Consider the following 17539-nt stretch of genomic DNA (forward strand, 5'->3'; position numbering starts at 1 on the left):
CGCAACAAGAGAAGCCACCACAATGAGAAACCTGCCCAACGTAATGAAAGAGTAGCCCCTGCTCGCCACAACTAGAGAAAAGCCTGCGCCCAGCAACTAAGACCCAACGCAGCCAAAAAAGAATAAGATAAATAAAATAAAATAAATTAATTTTAAAAAAAAGAAAAAAGAAATCCCAGGTCTTGTAGTAATAGGCCTGCTTTAGAACCTCTGCCATGCTTAGCCATCAGTAGGGAGCAGCCTATAGGAAGTGTGGTGTGAACACAGGGATGGATCCAGAAGGACAAAATGTGGCACTGTCAGTCAATTATGCAGCAGGAGATCTGATGGCACATTTTCATGGCTGCCATAATATATAAAGAGTATTTACAAACCAACAAGACAAAAGAGGGAAACACCAATATAAAAATGGCCAGTGGACATTATACCAAATTACTCATCAGCCACTTAGAACCATTTTCCCCTCCTATGCTCCTCTCTGCATTGCAACAGCTGGAAGAATCTCTGTCAACCAGATTTTGGGTTACAATGTACCAATAAGAGGAATTCCTGTAAAAAGAGAAGCAGAAGCCATTGTGCACCATGTAACACTGTCATGTAGGAATGAAGGCTTCAGCCCAAAGCACATGTGAGGATTTGCCAGAAGATTCTTTCTGGGTGTCCTGCATGTGATTGATGCTTCAGGCACCTGAACTCACCATTGTGATTTCCTGATATTCCTGTACTTACAGATTTCCTGAAAGCAAATAGCAGCTCTCCCTGATCTGTTTTCCAATCTTTCTTAACTGTCTTATGAGCCTCTAATTCCTTGTATTAAATCACTCCCTGCTTGAAACACCTACAGCAGTTTCTGACTAAATCCTGATTGATAGAAACATGGACAAGCAAATCAGAAAAGTATAAATGAAAATGTCAAATCAGCGTATAAAAATACACTTATAATTACAGAATAAAAATTTTAATGAGATTTTTTTACTTGTTAAATTGGCTAAGGTTTATTTCATTTATATTTATTTATGTACTTATCGATTTTATTATAAATACTCAAGGTTAACAAGAGGAAAAAAAAGGAGGTTCTGCCATACACTACTCTTAGGAGTTTACACTTTCCATTTGCATTTGTAAAACCTTTTTAGAAGGCAATATGTATTATAACCTTTTAAGTGTTCATAATTTTCAATTCTTTAATTTCACTTATAGAAGTTATTCTTAAGAAAAAATTAGAGTACAATGTTATATATGGGTATTTATCACAGTACAAGTTATAAATCAGACATCTGTTAAAAACATAAATATCCAAGTATTAATTATCCAAATATTTAAATTTATCATGACATATACACACAATGAAATTGCTATGCAGCCATTATAAGTCATGTTTGGGCAGAAATTTAATAATATGGGGTTAATAATATTAAATGAAAAAACAAGATATATAACTGTAGGTACAGTATGATCGTAGTATTGTATATAATGTATATTTACACACATAATATTGTAAATACATGTATATAATATATTTCATATATATATATCTATGTATGTCATTTATACACGTGGGTTTAGAAAAAGGGAAAATATTCCAAATATTTAACAGTGTCTAGTTCTCCAATGACAGAATTACAGGTTAGTTTTATTTTTATATATTTCTAACTTTTTAAAATGTGCTACTATGAGCATATATTTTATAAGGAAATTCAGGTCAATAAGAATTTTAATGTGCCTGTAAGAACAGGTCAGCAGATGGAGAAATGAGATAAAGAATTTCTAAATTTGTTACAGATATTGATTTAGGTGTTTCAATTCCCTTCCTGTTGTTACTGGACAAAGGTATTGAAAGAATTTGATTGATATGCCTCAACTAATATTTGCTATGCAAAAAGCAGAGTTTTATTCTTTTAAAAGTATAATTGGCTACAGGCTGGCTTGACTCCACATTCCCACAATAACATACACTGTACGGATGGGACGCTGTGACTCCCATAACTTGAAGCAAGTTATTTTCTCAGGACGACGAGAACAATCGGGATGAATGATGCCAAAGACAGAATCGTTATCTCATGCTAGGCTTCCTTCAGCAGTGTCTGTGCACTGGGAGTCTTCTCGGTTCATTCAAGGATTAGAACACAATGTTTGTTTGGAGAATCATGACTTGGATACCGCATCAGTATCATTCTGAGCAAAGTTTTTCATTTCCCTCACACTTTTTTTTAAGCCTTAGGAGAATTCGTTGAAAAGCCAGGTCTTTTTGGTGGATACTAACATTAAGCCCTCTACCCTGTCAGTGGAATTATAAATTCCAGAAATCAGTTCCTAATTTCATTGTGTATTGTCTTGTAAGATAATGATTGACAGATTCTTTTTTTTTTCTTCAAAGCTTCCCACACTAGCTAACTTTCTCACTAGTCACTAACAGAGTCCTGCCAGTCTAAGGCGTCAGTGTATGTCGATTGCAAGCCCTTCTTCTCCAATGAGGTTGGTTCCCCCAGTGTCTGTGAACACACACACACACACACACACACACACACACACACACACACCACTCTACTGTACAGATGCTGTTCTTCTGCTTACCTTACTTTTGTCTACCAATCCGAATCCTGCTTATCCTGCAAGCACTAAGTCAAGCAACATCATCCCATGAGGCTTCCCAGAACCTCCCCTGCAGGAGATTTCTCAAGTTCCAGCACATCAGAAGTCTACAGAGTAGCACCCTTAGGTCCAGGTAATAGGACCCGTGCCTTGGGTTTCGTGCTTTAGAAAGCCCAGCTCGGACTCCCTCTGGCTGTGGCCCTTTCCATGGAGCAAAAAGTCCACAGGAGTAAGGTAATATCCCAGCCTGGAGCCTGTGCCCTCCCTTCTAGATCATGCTCTGGGATCTAGCATCTCCTGCCCCAAATGGCCACACAACCACTTTCAAGGACTTTAGGCCTTTTTTCTGGGTCTACCCTCTCAAGGGAAGACCATATCACAGGTGTGTGCACCCTGAGGCCCAAGGCCAAGAGGCAGCTGTTTGGGTGTACAGGCTGAAGTGTTCACACATATCTGCATGGCCCTTCAAGATGTGGGACGAGAAGGGATGGGAAGAAAAGGAGGAGTAGACAGGAGTCATAGCCAGCTCTCCCACTCTGCCGTGTAGGATCACTCTGGTTACATCAGTGGACCGGGGCATAGTTCACAGGGCATTTCAAACACCTCTGCAGCTGAATACTTTGTGCTCTTGTTAAATGTGGAATTTGGACCACTCTGGGTTAGAAGTATGTTTCACTTTAAAGTAGCACACAAAATAAGCAGAAAAGGAAAGGGTTAATAAGATTAATAACAAGAGAGTTGATAAGCTTCATGAGATATAATCTCACTCAGTCCAAATAACCCTGGGGTTGGGGGTTATTGTCTCCTTTTAAAAATTAGGAAACCAAGGCTCAGAAAAGCTGAGTTCCACCCTGGTTTCATAGAAGGGCAGGGACAGATCTTTACCACTCCACAGCCTACTCTTTCTTCACTCCAACTTCCCATGGGTCTATCTCAACATCTTCTGGGACACCCACATCAACCATTCTTTATGAAGATGAATAGTTCCCTGTTTGCAGGTCTGTGCTTAGCCATGGAAAAATTGGTTCTGAGAGCTAGTTTAGCCAAGATTGATGTTCACCGGCTTGGAAGTGGATTTGAAAGACCTACCTGGTAGCATACAGAGGCCAAGGTGGAAATAAAGCGCTGCTCTTCTCCATCTGGGCACTAGCTAATTGGTTGAGGGGGTGGGATTGTGAGTATGCTTGTTTGTTGGGGGGGGGGGGCCTGGGAGTTCCAAAAGCCTTTGTACTCTTTGACCCTGCAGAGTTGAGCAATTTTCAGTGGCTCTTCTTGATAACACTACTTCCCTTATTTGCCACGGAACAGATCTTACTAGAAAGCTTGCATTCACGGTGTCAGGTTAATGAATACGAAACTAAACAATAATATCGTCCTCTGGTGGATGGGATTTCTGAAGAACAGACATTGTATACATATTTGATGATAAGATGTAGGGGTCTCAGGGAACTGTAGTAAAGCCTCTTCCACGGAGGGGACGGCATCTCAGAGAGCAAGTGACTTAGTAATTAGAGGGAACCCAGATTTCCTGTCTCCTCACCCCATATGCTTTTCCTACAACATAAAATTCACCCCCCCTATAGATGTGGCGGGTGGGATGGCATTGTTTACAGGAAAGAGGTCATCTGAATTTTAGGTCTTTGATGAAGCAGGGCTCCCTGATCCTCCTGAGGGCATTCCTCTGAGGCATTTGGAGGTATACTGCTATAAAAAAGTCTCCCAAACATCTCCCTTGGAAAAGGTAACAATGTTAATAAACTTTTGTTCGGGTGAGGGAATTCAAGTACATACTTTCCTGTACTGAAAGTTATCTCTTTATTACTAGGTTTAAGAGAACCTACTAACTACTTTATGAACAGTGTGTTTTGTCTGAATCAATAAAGATGACAGAAGGGGACTTAGGAGGTGGGAATCAGAGTGGAGAAAATTCTGGTATTTTCCCAATATTCTAAAACACAGGTGGTTTTCTTCAATTTTAAGCTAAACAGAACATGGAATTTACCAGAAAAAAAAAAAAAGTAAATAAGACTGGTGATATCAACTTTTCATACTCCAACTATTCATGCACTAAAGAGAAGTAACACTCTTTTAAAGGGTACATTTTCTTACGGAAACTGGAAAATAATTAATAGCACTTTAATAACACTAAGCCACGTAAGAAACTGCAGTGCAACCATCATACTTTCTAAGTCCATTTGTCTGAAGAAATGAGAGATGGATCGTATTTCAGAAGGTTTAGATATGCTTACTTTATTTTCCTAGAATTATAATTTTACTGTAATCAGATTTATTGAATTTTATCTGATTTTACATTCATCTGAAAACATCTGCAAATAATATAATTTACCTGCATATTTGGCATAACAATATGCTTCTTTTTGATTTTAACAGAACCTAAGTGTTCATTGAATCAAGCTGTTCAAAAGTAACTTTACTGGGCATTTCTTTGAACACATCATACACACAGCAATAGGTGTCTGGCAAGTGTCTATTTTTCTTTACTTTTAAAATCACATCATTTAAAAGAGTTATTTACTACAAATAAAAAATCCCTTTTACCCGCTCCCCCCACCCCCACACCACACACACACACTTTCTTAAAGTGAAGCGAGAACCCAGTTCACCCAAGGCAAGAGAAAAAAAAATACTGCTGCGCGCACTCTTCCTGTTACCTCAGAGTAATACGGTAACAGCAGGAGATTACGGTACTAGCTGGGGCTACTGACTGTGTTACGTCAGCGAGAGCTGCAAAGTTCCTTGCCATTCTTTGCTGATGTCGGGGAGCTGAATATTAAAAGGGTGAAGGTGGAGTTATTGCCTGGCTGTATTTGGTTTTGTTTTTTTTTTTTCTATTTTCTCTCTTTATTTTTAAAATCTCCAGGTAAAACGTCTGTGAGACAGGAGCTTAAAGACGTCTGTGGTAGAGAAAGGGGTGAGTCAGCGGGTGCAAAAGGACTAGGAATTGGTTCGTCGGAAAAGGTCCCCTCTCCCCCGAGGGAGGAGGCGGCAGGGCTGCTCCTGGGACCGAAAGCCCGTCCAGTCCCCGCCACGCGCGCGAGAGTGCTTCTGCATCCGCGCTCCAGGTGAGTGCGCTGCAGCGCCGGGCGCCGGCGTCCAGCAGGGCCGGGTGGATGAGAGAAAACCTCCCTGGGCCTCAGGGTGAGACCCAACTCCCGCTTTCCCCAAGCTCCTCCCGCTTCTTTCACCCTTACCCTTACCCCACTTCGTTTCCCTTATATATTCTGGGAAGTTATCTCCTCCTTAACAAGTGTGTTTTTTAACCCCGTATTTACTGCTCCGAGGTAGGGGGAAACGGGTTTCTGCAGTTGCTTGCTTTTTGTACCGCTTGTGAGCTCTAGAACTTGTGATGTTCACAGCAGCCTTTGCCCGGGAATCCCGCCTCAAGGCCCAGCCGCAGAGTCCTTACAAGGCAAGGTGTGTCCCCACTCCCCGCATTCCTGCCTGAGTCCCTGCGGTCGGCCCGCAGCTGTGGAAACCTAGCTCTCTTACGCAGACCGTGGTCCCCAGCTCGGAAAATACGAGGCGTCCCCTGTCCGCGGGCGCGCGGACTTGATTTTTACGCCTACTGTACAAAATCCGCAGTGACTGCCGCCTGCACAGCCCTTTAGACAGAGTGACGCTCCCCGCTCCCACTCTTCCTCTTGGACCCCCGGAGCCCGCCTGGGTGTGGCTTGAGGCTCGAGTCCTCCGGGACCGCTGATCCTCTGGCTAGGAAAGGAATCCTGGACCGATCTAGGTCGCGTTCAGCCCTCGTTGGGTCGCGAGGGCTTTGCTCTGGACGCGGCTCTCAGGCCGGCTTGGCTGGTCGACAGACCGACGCTCTCCGCACACTCAAGTGTGAATTCCTCGGGCGTGAGCGTGCGCGTGGCACTGGCCCTGCGGTCCCCGGGTCGCAGCGGCTCCCTCTCCCAGGCCGCCTCCTCCAGGTGACTGCGAAGCAACCTGTTCTAGTGGCAACCGGGTAGATCCTCCGGGTTTCCACCGGCTTGGCTCGGCGCTGCATGCCCGTCAGCCGCAATCGCGCTTCTCGGGCTCTGGGATTTTAATTTCACTGCACGGCTGCTAGCAGTCCGGCCGCCGGGCGCTGCAGCTTGGCGGGTGTGTGCTTCGGTTCTTGAACCCCGCGAGAGGCTGCGCGGCGGAGCGCGCCAGGGCAGATTCCCAGCGGCGGGGCACGGCTCGCGGTCCCCTCCCGCGCGCTCGCCTGCTGCCGGGCGAACCGCTTCGGGATCGCAGAGTCGGCAGGACTCCCCGCCGGGTCCGACCGCCAGTCGAGGCAGGGCACAGTCTCACTCCCCAGGGCGCCTGGCTTACACTCCGCATTTCTCTTTGCGCTCTTTCAGGAGGACGCTGGCAAACGACGCTCCGCAGCCGCCTCGGTCTTGGCAAACATTTCACATCCACGTCCCCCGGCCTGCGCGCCTAGAAGCTGGATCTACCATGAGTCCAGCCACACTGAGGGTAACTGCGGGTGGGGAGAAGTGCCCAGATGCCAAGGGTCCCCGCCTTTGAGAGTCGACGGCAGACCCGTCCGTGCTTGTGGTTTGTGGGAGAGACAGGCGCTGGAGTTTTGAATTCCAAATTATGTGCAGAATGCTTAATCTTCACACCCGGACGGACCCGACATTGCAGGAAAGGGGACTCGCGTAATTCTGGGACTGCATTTTGCATCGCGTCTCCTCGAGCTCTGTGCTGAGTCTCGCGTAGGGAGGGAGTTGGGGCCCCGGGCCAGCGTTGCTGGTGGAGAGGGTCGGCGGGCAGCCCCGCGCGCCCCTCACCATGTTGCCTTTAATGCCCTGCCCCTTTGCGTGGCTTTCTGAGGGTTTCCAGGGCTGGCCCGGGTTGCTTCCCACCCGTACGCTCTCTCTTACCCCCAGACAACCCCAGCAGGCAAGGCTCCCCGGAGCGGAGACCTTTTGACTCCCCGCTCCCTCGCTCCCACCTCCGCCCAGGCCCGGCGTGGCCCTCAAGAGCCGGAACTCGCCCGGCCCCGGCTGGGACCATGGTGTTTCTCCCTGGAAATGCCTCGGACAGCTCCAACTGCACCCACCCGCCGCCACCGGTGAACATTTCCAAGGCCATTCTGCTCGGGGTGATCTTGGGGGGCCTCATCCTTTTCGGGGTACTGGGAAACATCCTTGTGATCCTTTCCGTGGCCTGCCACCGGCATCTGCACTCGGTCACTCACTACTACATCGTCAACCTGGCGGTGGCCGACCTTCTACTCACTTCCACGGTGCTGCCCTTCTCCGCAATCTTCGAGATCTTGGGCTACTGGGCCTTTGGCAGGGTCTTCTGCAATATCTGGGCGGCGGTGGACGTCCTGTGCTGCACGGCGTCCATCATGGGACTCTGCATCATCTCCATCGACCGCTACATCGGCGTGAGCTACCCGCTGCGCTACCCCACCATCGTCACGCAGAAGAGGGGTCTCATGGCTCTGCTCTGCGTCTGGGCGCTCTCCCTAGTCATCTCCATCGGGCCTCTGTTCGGCTGGAGGCAGCCGGCCCCCGAGGACGAGACCATCTGCCAGATCAATGAGGAGCCGGGCTACGTGCTCTTCTCCGCGCTCGGCTCCTTCTACGTGCCGCTGACCATCATCCTCGTCATGTACTGCCGGGTCTACGTGGTGGCCAAGAGGGAGAGCCGGGGCCTCAAGTCCGGCCTCAAGACCCACAAGTCGGACTCGGAGCAGGTGACGCTCCGCATCCATCGCAAAAATGCCCCGGTAGGAGGCAGCGGGGTGCCCAGCGCCAAGAACAAGACACACTTCTCCGTGAGACTCCTCAAGTTTTCCCGGGAGAAGAAAGCGGCCAAAACACTGGGTATCGTGGTCGGCTGCTTCGTCCTCTGCTGGCTGCCTTTTTTCTTAGTGATGCCCATTGGTAAGTCTTTACAGCACCTCGTTTTAGCATTTAGGAGTCTTCACCCTCTTCCCATTATGCTACCCCAGACTCACAGTCAGGGGTGGAAGAGAAAGGATCTGCATTTCAAACAGCAAAGCTAGGGAGGGCAGTTAAGGAAAGGCTCCTATGTAGAAAAGTAAATTTTCATTCCCTTTCTGCTCCTGGTTTCATTTATATAACGTCCTAGGGCACTTTTTCAACTACTGCAAAGTGGCATCCTACCGAAGCAGAATAATTGGTCTCCTTAATAAGAACGTCAACTTTTCTTAATGCTTTAAAGCATGTGTTTAATTTAAATACATCCATCCTCAGATTTCAAGTCTCACTCTCCACCAGGCCCTTAGGCAGGGGCCATGGAATGCCACTTTCACCTCTGCTGCTGTGGACTGCAGATTCTTGTGTCCTAAAAGTAAGCACCATGCTTATTCTGAACAAACGTGTAATTTTATTATTAGATTAGATTATTAAGGGTTAGTTATAACAGTCTGCTTATGTTCTGTATCTGTGTTCATTTTGTTTTCTGGATTCAGTGTGGAAGAAAGTATGGTGAGCCACTGACAAGAAAAAAAAAATGATATTATGTCCAAACCAATTTAACCTTTAAAGAATTCAACATAATGTTTCCAATAAGTAAATACATTCGGCTTTATTTTAATACCAAGTATTAAAGCAAACACTACTCTTATCCAAAATCATTCAGGAAGCTTCAGATGACACTGTTTGAAAATAATACAGTAATGTTACAAATCCAATTTTCGCAAATGCTAAATTAGCTGTTGTCAAACTAATTAGTTCATTATAAATATCAGCAAGCTGACCCACTTGGAATCGTCTGTCTCTGGAAGGCCTTCCTGAGATCGCAAAATGGTTGTTTGCTATTTTTAGCTTGTGAGCTCAAATATAGACCCACACATTGGTTATCCACTAACTCTGGCAAACAAAAAATTACAATTAAAAAATTAATAGTCTGTTTCTGTACTTTAGAGCCAATTTACATGGCATGTACTGAAAGTAATTTGCAACAACTGTGTAGTAATAGCAGCTATTATTTTTTGAGGGCTAACTATGTTTCAGATATTGACAATTTTATATCATTAGTCCTCTCAATAACTCAGTGAGGTATGCATTATTATCCTGTAATCACAAGTTGGGGGAAGGGATTCTTCGGGTTCTAGGGCTTTGCTGTCTAACACCATAGCCACCAGCCCCACGTGGCTGTTTAATGTAAGTTAAAATTAAAGAAAATTAATATTCAGTCCCACCAGCCACATTTCAAGTGTTCAGTAGCCACATGTGGCCAGTGGCTACTGTTTTGAAGAGCAGAGATATAGAACATTTCTATCACTGCAGAAATTTCTACCCAACATGGCTGCTTGAGATGCCCTTCCAAGTCCACTCCCTGGCCTTTCATCATTATTGCTTTCTCTGCTCCTAGAATTATATTAGAGTTTTGAATTTATTTAAATAAATTTAAATAAATAGTAAAACTCTTTACTTGAGCCACTGGCTGCTTACCTGCTTGTCTGCATCCCATCCCTTCCTCCTGAAGTTTGCACATTTATTCATGCATCTATCTGTTCACTTGTTGAGTATTTATTAAGCACTTGCTCTAGACACTTAGGATGAACAAGGCAGAAGAATCCTTGCAGTAATATGTTTGCAATCTTTGGGGGGAAATAGACAAAAACAAATAAATATATCTTAAGAAGTCAGGGATTAATGAGCACTATTTTAAAAATGAACAGAATAAGAGGATAGAGTGGTGCTCTATCTATCCATGTGGCGAGTGGTCAGAAAAGTCCTCTCTGAAGAGGTGATATTTGAGCAGAGACCTGACTGAATTGAGGAGCAAGCCTTGCAAAGTCTGGGAGGAAGAGCTTTCTGGGCAGAGGGAACAGCATGTGCAGAGATGGGAGGGAAACTGACCTATCTTTTAAGCCAAAGTAGAATTTGCATATTATTCTAATTGTGATGGGAAGCCATCCAATCAAAGGGGCTTTAGCAGGTGAGTGGCTGGTCTTATATTTTTAAAGGATCATTCTGGCTTCTGGGAGGAGTGAGGGCTATTTTGGGGTGAGAGTGGAAACAGGGAGACCAGTTAGGAAGCTGTTGGAGACGTCAAGGAGAGAAAGGTGAGGATGTCCTGCACTCAGGTGAGACAGGTGGGGGTGATGTGAAGTGATCCCATTCGGCACTTATTTCAAAGGTAGAGCTGACAAGTTTGGACATGGGATATGAGAAAAGGAGAGGAATAGAGATAAGTCCCGGGTTTGGGGACCTAACAACCGGGTAAATAGTAGTGCGTTTTACTGAGATTGGGAAAACTAAAGGTCGTAAGGGGCTGGTGGGAGTGTGAAGTACAAGTGCTTATTTTGAACAGCCATGTTGAGAAGTGTCTATTAGATGTCTAAGTAGAGATGTCAAGTAGGCAGTTAGATACATGAATTTGGAGCTAAGAGGGGAAGCTGGGCTATGATATAAACTTGGGACACATCACCATATTTAAAGCCACAGAAATGGAAGGATCTGCAAGAGAGAAAGTCTGGAGAGAAAAGAGAGATAAGAACCGAGGCTTGGGGCATCCTGATATTTAAAGGTTGGGAAAAGGAGAACCAACCAGCAAAAGAAAATGGGAAGGAGTGGCCAGGGAGGTAGGAGAGCCTGATGTCCCCGCAGCTGAATGGAAATGTTTCACCAAGGCAAGAGTCATCAGCTGTGTCACGTGCAGCTGCTAGACCAAGTCAGAGGAGGACGGAGAATCAACATTGGACTTTGGCCATGTGGAGGTCCTTGGTGATATGAGGAGGTGCTTTGAGGATAGTAGTTTCCGTGGAGTGATGGAGACAAAAGCCTGATGGTGTGCTTTCTTGAGAGAATGAAAGATGAAGTGGGGACAGTGAAAACAGGCAACTCTTTGGAAAGGTTTTGCTAGACAGTGGAGCAGGGAAATGCAGTGTAGCTAGAAGGATCTAGAGAGAATTTTCAAAGGTGGGAGACAGGATATCATATTTATATTCTGATGGAAATGATGGAATAGAGAGATCCTGATGGTGTAGGCAAGGAAGGAGACCAGAGGGTTTAGAGGTGACAGGGAAACCAGGGTGTATGAGCACAAAGGCAGTAGGTATGGAGGGAGAAAGGTAAAGATCTTTTCCAAATATATGTATATCCTCAATGAAATAAGAATCAAGATCATCTCAAAATTTGATGAATTTTATGTATTTTTAAAACTAAGTTATTTTTTAATTTCATAATGACTAAAAGAATAGAAAACATGCAAGTTTTTAAAAAGCAGGTGTTCCTCACTACCAAGCCAAAAGCGTTGTTGTGAGAGTTAAATTTTAGATGTGGGTAATGGTAATTGCTTGCGCGTTGCTTTGCACATCAGGAACAAATTGTAGTCAGACAGATAAAACTAGACATCAGCTTAATTCCTCTTTCTTCAGGTTCCCTTCTATATCAGTCTGCTCATTCTTAAAAAGAAATGAACCAAATATCTAAATGTATATGAAACTATCCTGTGGTATCTGTATTCGCTGCCTTCAATAAATTGAGTTGAGTTGAAAAGAAAAAAGTAAGAATCAAGATCATCACCTAAGAGTAAGGAAGAAATAGGAAATGATGGAGGTTTGAGGAGCAAAAGAAGATGTGAAAGATTAATCTTTGAGGTGAGGGAGTAAATAGATGATGGAAATTTAGGAGGTCCTAAGGATGTGTTTGAGACGTAGGGTCATTAATTTAAAGGAAGGCCAATCAAGAAGGCTGGATGCTGCTTTCTCACAGCTAAGAGGCTGAGGATGATAGGGAATGTTGCTGATGACTGACTGTATCTAGGGACCCTGGTAAAGAAGGGGAGTGTGTTAGAGCTGATTCACTGTGTTATACAGCAGAAACTAACACAACATTGTAAAGATATTATACTCCAATAAAGATGTTAAAAAAAAAGAAGAGGAGTGTGTGAAGGGACATAGGCTAGATCAGATTACTGGTCATACAGAGTTAGATGGTGGAAAAAGTTCAGGTAAGGATAGGTGATTGGGAGTTTGGGACTGCTGGTGGTGGCTTAGCTATCCAAGGAGATGAGCATGATAGACTGGGTCTTGAGGTCCTCCAGGGGAAGGAGACTCTGGTCTAATCATAGCCTCCCTCTCGGATCTGCTGTCTTGGAGACCTGGTAATGTTGAAGTGAAGATGGGCACAAGATCACCGAACCTACCACATCTGTGGTCCACGGTTTCTTCCTGACACTAAACTAGTAAGACACTATTTCTTCCAGGAGCTATGGCTGTATAATAAGTTCCAGGCACTGTGTTAGACAGAACAGAAAGATGACTAAAGCACATTCCCTGCCCTCAAGGACCTCACAATCTAGTTAAGGAGACAAATTGAAAAAGATTATCACAAATCTGTGAGATTGGTCCCCAAAGTGGTATTACAAGTGCTGAGAAATATGACAATTAACTGTGTCTGGAGATCACTACAGAAGCTTCTAGAAGTATTGCAGTTTGACTAAGCAGGGACTTGAAGACAGCACTATGTCTGCTGGGCCATCAGTGAGATGTTATTTGTTTCTAGTAAGTATCTGAAGTACATAGTTCATGCAAAATGTGAATAGAAGAATAAACATGTCATTATGTTATTATACACAAAGGAGCTCTTAAGTATAACAAGTAGTCTCTTGGGGAGAATAGCTTATCAGCTTGCGCTAGGCTGCCAGAGAACAGTGGGACTGGAAACTAAAACCAGAGCAGGGGTGAGTGAGTGTCGTGTACAAAGCTGAGAGGTGAAGCCCCCACCTGTGTAAGAACCAGACCAGGATAATCAGGTGAGTGAGGGCTTTCCATTTCATTGCTGAAGGTCCCTCTGGAGTTATGAGAAGGTTATGCCTCCTCCTGGACTCTACACTTCACTCTCTCCCCAGCTCCTCCCAACCAGGGCTGGGTGGGTTGCTGGACTGAATAGTGTGATTGCAGGTAGGAATCTGACTTGTCTGCTTTCCAGTCTAAGTCTTGCTAGTCTTGTTTTCTTTCCGCATCCTAAATGTTTGGCTGAAATTGAGAACCCCTTCGGGGGAGGGGGGATCATGCTTCACGTCGTTATCAGTCATTTATACCTTAGAGTGAATGTTTTTAAAAAACAAGTTTTGATCATGAAGCTAAATAAAGAGAATTTGAAGGTGTTAGCCTTCAACATACGAAAGAAGGAAGGGTATAACTGTGCCTCAAGGAAGCCTGGGCTCCTGAAGTGTGTGCACCATCTTTGCTTATTTCATCCTTTTGTCTAGAGCCCAGCAGTACCAAAGGCAGTGTGCTGGGTGGAAAAAGTGTTGACCTGAGATTTCAACCCAGGCTTTCTTTTTCATAAAATATGCCTAGCATAGCGCCTAACACAGAGCAAATGGCAATAAATGTTAATCTTATCTGAATTCATATGATTCACAGACCATCACTGACATATTTTTTTTTTATAAATTTATTTATTTATTTTTGGCTGCGTTGGGTCTTCGTTGCTGCCCACAGGCTTTCTCTAGTTGCGGCGAGCGGGGGCTACTCTTCGTTGCGGTGCGCGGGCTTCTCGTTGCGGTGGCTTCTCTTGCTGCGGAGCACGGGCTCTAGGCGCGGGCTCAGTAGTTGTGGCTCACAGGCTTTAGAGCGCAGACTCAGTACTTGTGGCGCACGGGCTTAGTTGCTCCGCGGCATGTGGGATCTTCCCAGACCAGGGCTCGAACCCGTGTCCCCTGCATTGGCAGGCGGATTCTCAACCACTGCGCCACCAGGGAAGCCCAAAACATAGTAACTTAAAGCAGCAGTCACGTTATGGCTTGTGACTCTGTGGGGCGGGGATGAGTCCAGGTCCAGTCCACGGGGCTGTCTGGGTGTCAGAATCGGTGGCCACTCTTCCTCCAGGGGTTGAGACGCGCCCTCCCGCAGTGTGGCAGTTCTCTCCAAGAGGGCAGGAGCTGCCAGGCTTCTGAAGAGAGAGGCCCAGACCTGGCCCAGTGTCACTGTTGCCTCATTCTGCAGGAAAAGCAAGTCATGTGGCCAGTATAGGTTCAAGGGGGGAGAGAAATAGACTCATCTCCTGATGGGGGAGCAGATCCATAAAGGGATGAGGGGATTTTTGTGGCCATCCTGCGGCACCTCTTCCTCACAAGCACATCAAATAGCATTTCTCTTTCATCTTCCAGTTATTTATGGAGAACTCCCCGTATGCTGGGCTTTACGCAATGCACCATGTAAACACCAGTCTGGGTGCTTGCCTTCCTTCAGGCTTCTAATCTCCACAGGGAAATAGACATTAATCAGATAACCACATAAAAAATCCAATGAAGAGGATGGGGTGGTACCTTGGTAACCTATGCTGTGGATAAGGGTGACCCTGGGCAGGAGGGCAGAAAAGTCTTGCTAGGAAGGAGAGCTTGACCTTTGAGCTGAGATCTGTAGAATGAGGAGCTCTTCATTGGCTAAAAGGAGGAGGGAAGGAATGGGATGCGTAAAAACTCCGATAGGACTGGCTTGATGCTTATGAGGGTTTTCCAGAAGGCCAATGTGGCCAGAGATGAAAGGCTGATAGAAAACTAGTATCAAATGAAGCTGGACAAAAAGAGATCTGACCAAATAAGCCTTTAAAGTCATATTATGAGTTTGTGTTTTTACCTGGAGAGGACCAGGAGCAGAGATGACATGATCAAGTCTATATTTTAAACTATCAAAGGCTTAATGAAAAGAAGACTGTGGATAGACCAGTTGGGAGACATTTACACAGGACAGTTGAGAGATATCCTGCCAAGCAGGATCCTTCTCACTCGTGATTGAAAATAGTTATTTCTGTGAGCTGCCACATAGTTTTTGAATGCCTCTTCTGTCATTGCCTCCAGAGCAGATTTACGAGAAATGCTTTCCCTGATCACAAGTAGTCTAACCAGACTTGGCTTTAAGTTAATTGTGGCTCTTTCTGCAAGACGAATGTGTCAACAGAGATTTACCGTCATATTCAAAAGAATGTGCTGCAGCCTCAGAAAACGTCTACTATAAGTTCTAACAAAGCTTTGAACAGTTGCCGCCTCTTTCAAACCAGCTGCACACTGGCAAGTCATTACTTTGAAGGAGACGATACTTAGTGACTTAGGCATTGCTGTGTTTTGTTACCTCATAGTTTCAGGTTCAGATGCTAGGATGTTTTTTCCTGAGGCATTTTCTTTGTTTGGTAGATTCACTGTCTTTTAGCCCTTTCACTTGGTTAGTTTTCCAACTGGACACTTACATAGTGGCTTCTCATTTTGAAACTGCATGTTTCTTTACTATTGAAAATTTCCCCCCATATTTTTATCAGTCGTTTATATTTCGATTTTGTGATGTGAAATTGCTCGTCTGTGCTCTTCGGCCACATTTTATTAAGTCATTGATTTTCATTTATTTTCTTTTTGTAAGATTATTGTATACATTGAACATTAATCACTTATTACTGCATATCCTGGGTTGCCTGCTTTCTCATGCTATATTCAGACATGCTGAGAAAATGTACCTTCTTTATTTCTCAAAAACTGATATGATCTTTTTCATGAACTCCAGTGGAGACACACACACACACACATACACACTTTTAGTTGAATCCAGTAAGTTCAGTCAAATCCAGTCACTTAAGCAGCGTCTTTATATACTCAGCCTCCCTTGGATAACTCAGCCTTTCAGGTTTGCCTGCTAAATTGTTCATCAGGGGCACACATAACCTCGTGGTTATTGGGGTCGGGGAGAGAGGAGATTGTCGGGCCCTCGGTTGACCTTCCATGGTGATTTTTAGTTTCCTGCGCTGGGGATGTTGGCTTAGTCTAGTGACCGGTCCCCAGGCGCTAGTCTCCAGCCATCACGCAGCCGTCTCCCAGTAAGTCTGACGGTGCTCACCCATGGACCGTTGACCCACCTGATGACTCAGCCCCACTCAGTCCTTACTGCGACTACAGACACTCAAAGTTTATGTGTGTCTCCATTTGGTTCCTGGCTGGGGTGACAATTGCTCTGTGGCCATAAGCCAAGGAGTCACTTTATCCATAACAGCCCCCGTGATCACCTTTCACAAGCTTCTGAGCTAAACCCTCAGCAATGTTTCATCCCTGTCTCAAGGTATGGAGAGCCCTGTGGGTTCCTTCCACACCCAAGCACACCACACCAAACAGGTGTGCCAACCCAGACTTACTCTCTGCCCACCCACACTGGCTGTCACTTTAATGGGCGCTAGAGCCCTCCTGTGTCCTCTCCCAGATGCCCAGAATGGAGAGTGGGGAAAAGCACCTTCACTACCACCTTTATCTTCTTAAATGCCTCTGTGGTCCTTGTTGAGAGGGGAGCTCGGAACAAACACCAGGATGCCTCTTTTCACTCCCTCCTTCCCCACTTTTCCCCGCAGTCCACCTGTGGAGGACAGATGTGGCAGGCTTTCCCTTCCTTTTTCTGGCTAAATGGGACCCTCCTCAACACCATGTCCCCTTCCTTCCCTGGGGGGCATCCATCTTCTATGGAACAGCAATGGCAAATGGATGCAGGCGGAGAGAGCGAGATAGGTTCACTGAAAAGGGAATAAAGACCAGGAGTATTTAACAATGTTATAATCTTTATACATATTCAGCAACTATTTTTCCCATTGGTTTTTTTTTTGCATTTTATCCTTTTTGTGGCTTTTACAAATACATAGACATTTAAAATGTTTATGTAGTCACATATTTTAATCTGTTTCTTCATGGATTGTGCCTTCTCAGGGATGCTTGGAGAGATCTTCCCCCATGTAAGTCAGATAACCTCTATTTTCTCCTCGTTCTTTTAAAGCATCATTTGTCATCTACCTGGAATTTACTTTTGTATTTTGGTAGGTGGTGTCTAACTGTATTTATGTAGAAACGGTTAACCAGATATTCTTAAAAGATTTATTGAATGATGTATCCTTTCCCATCTTCTTTGGAAAACTACCTTTGTTGTATTAGAATCCTGAATCTATTTTGGAACTCCCACTTCTGTTACATTTATCTG

General features: G+C 44.9%; 1 protein-coding gene across 5 annotated transcripts in view; it reads left to right on the forward strand.

The window, feature by feature from the left end:
* The first annotated feature begins 5206 nt into the window (after nt 1-5206).
* The window catches only part of ADRA1A (adrenoceptor alpha 1A), a 94914-nt gene continuing 82581 nt past the window's right edge, over nt 5207-17539 (forward strand). For 2 of the 5 annotated variants that reach the window (XM_036856806.1, XM_036856801.1), the window contains exons 1-2: nt 5207-5675; nt 6957-8498. In XM_036856806.1, the coding sequence (XP_036712701.1) occupies nt 7616-8498 (883 nt within the window). In that variant the 5' untranslated portion in view covers nt 5207-5675; nt 6957-7615. Of the gene's footprint in view, nt 5752-5865; nt 6028-6225; nt 6540-6956; nt 8499-17539 lie in introns of those variants that run through there. The other 3 variants (XM_036856803.1, XM_036856805.1, XM_036856802.1) reach the window with 3 other exon arrangements.

The sequence above is a fragment of the Balaenoptera musculus genome, chromosome 6 (genome assembly GCF_009873245.2).
Source record: "Balaenoptera musculus isolate JJ_BM4_2016_0621 chromosome 6, mBalMus1.pri.v3, whole genome shotgun sequence".
Lineage (NCBI taxonomy): Eukaryota > Metazoa > Chordata > Mammalia > Artiodactyla > Balaenopteridae > Balaenoptera > Balaenoptera musculus.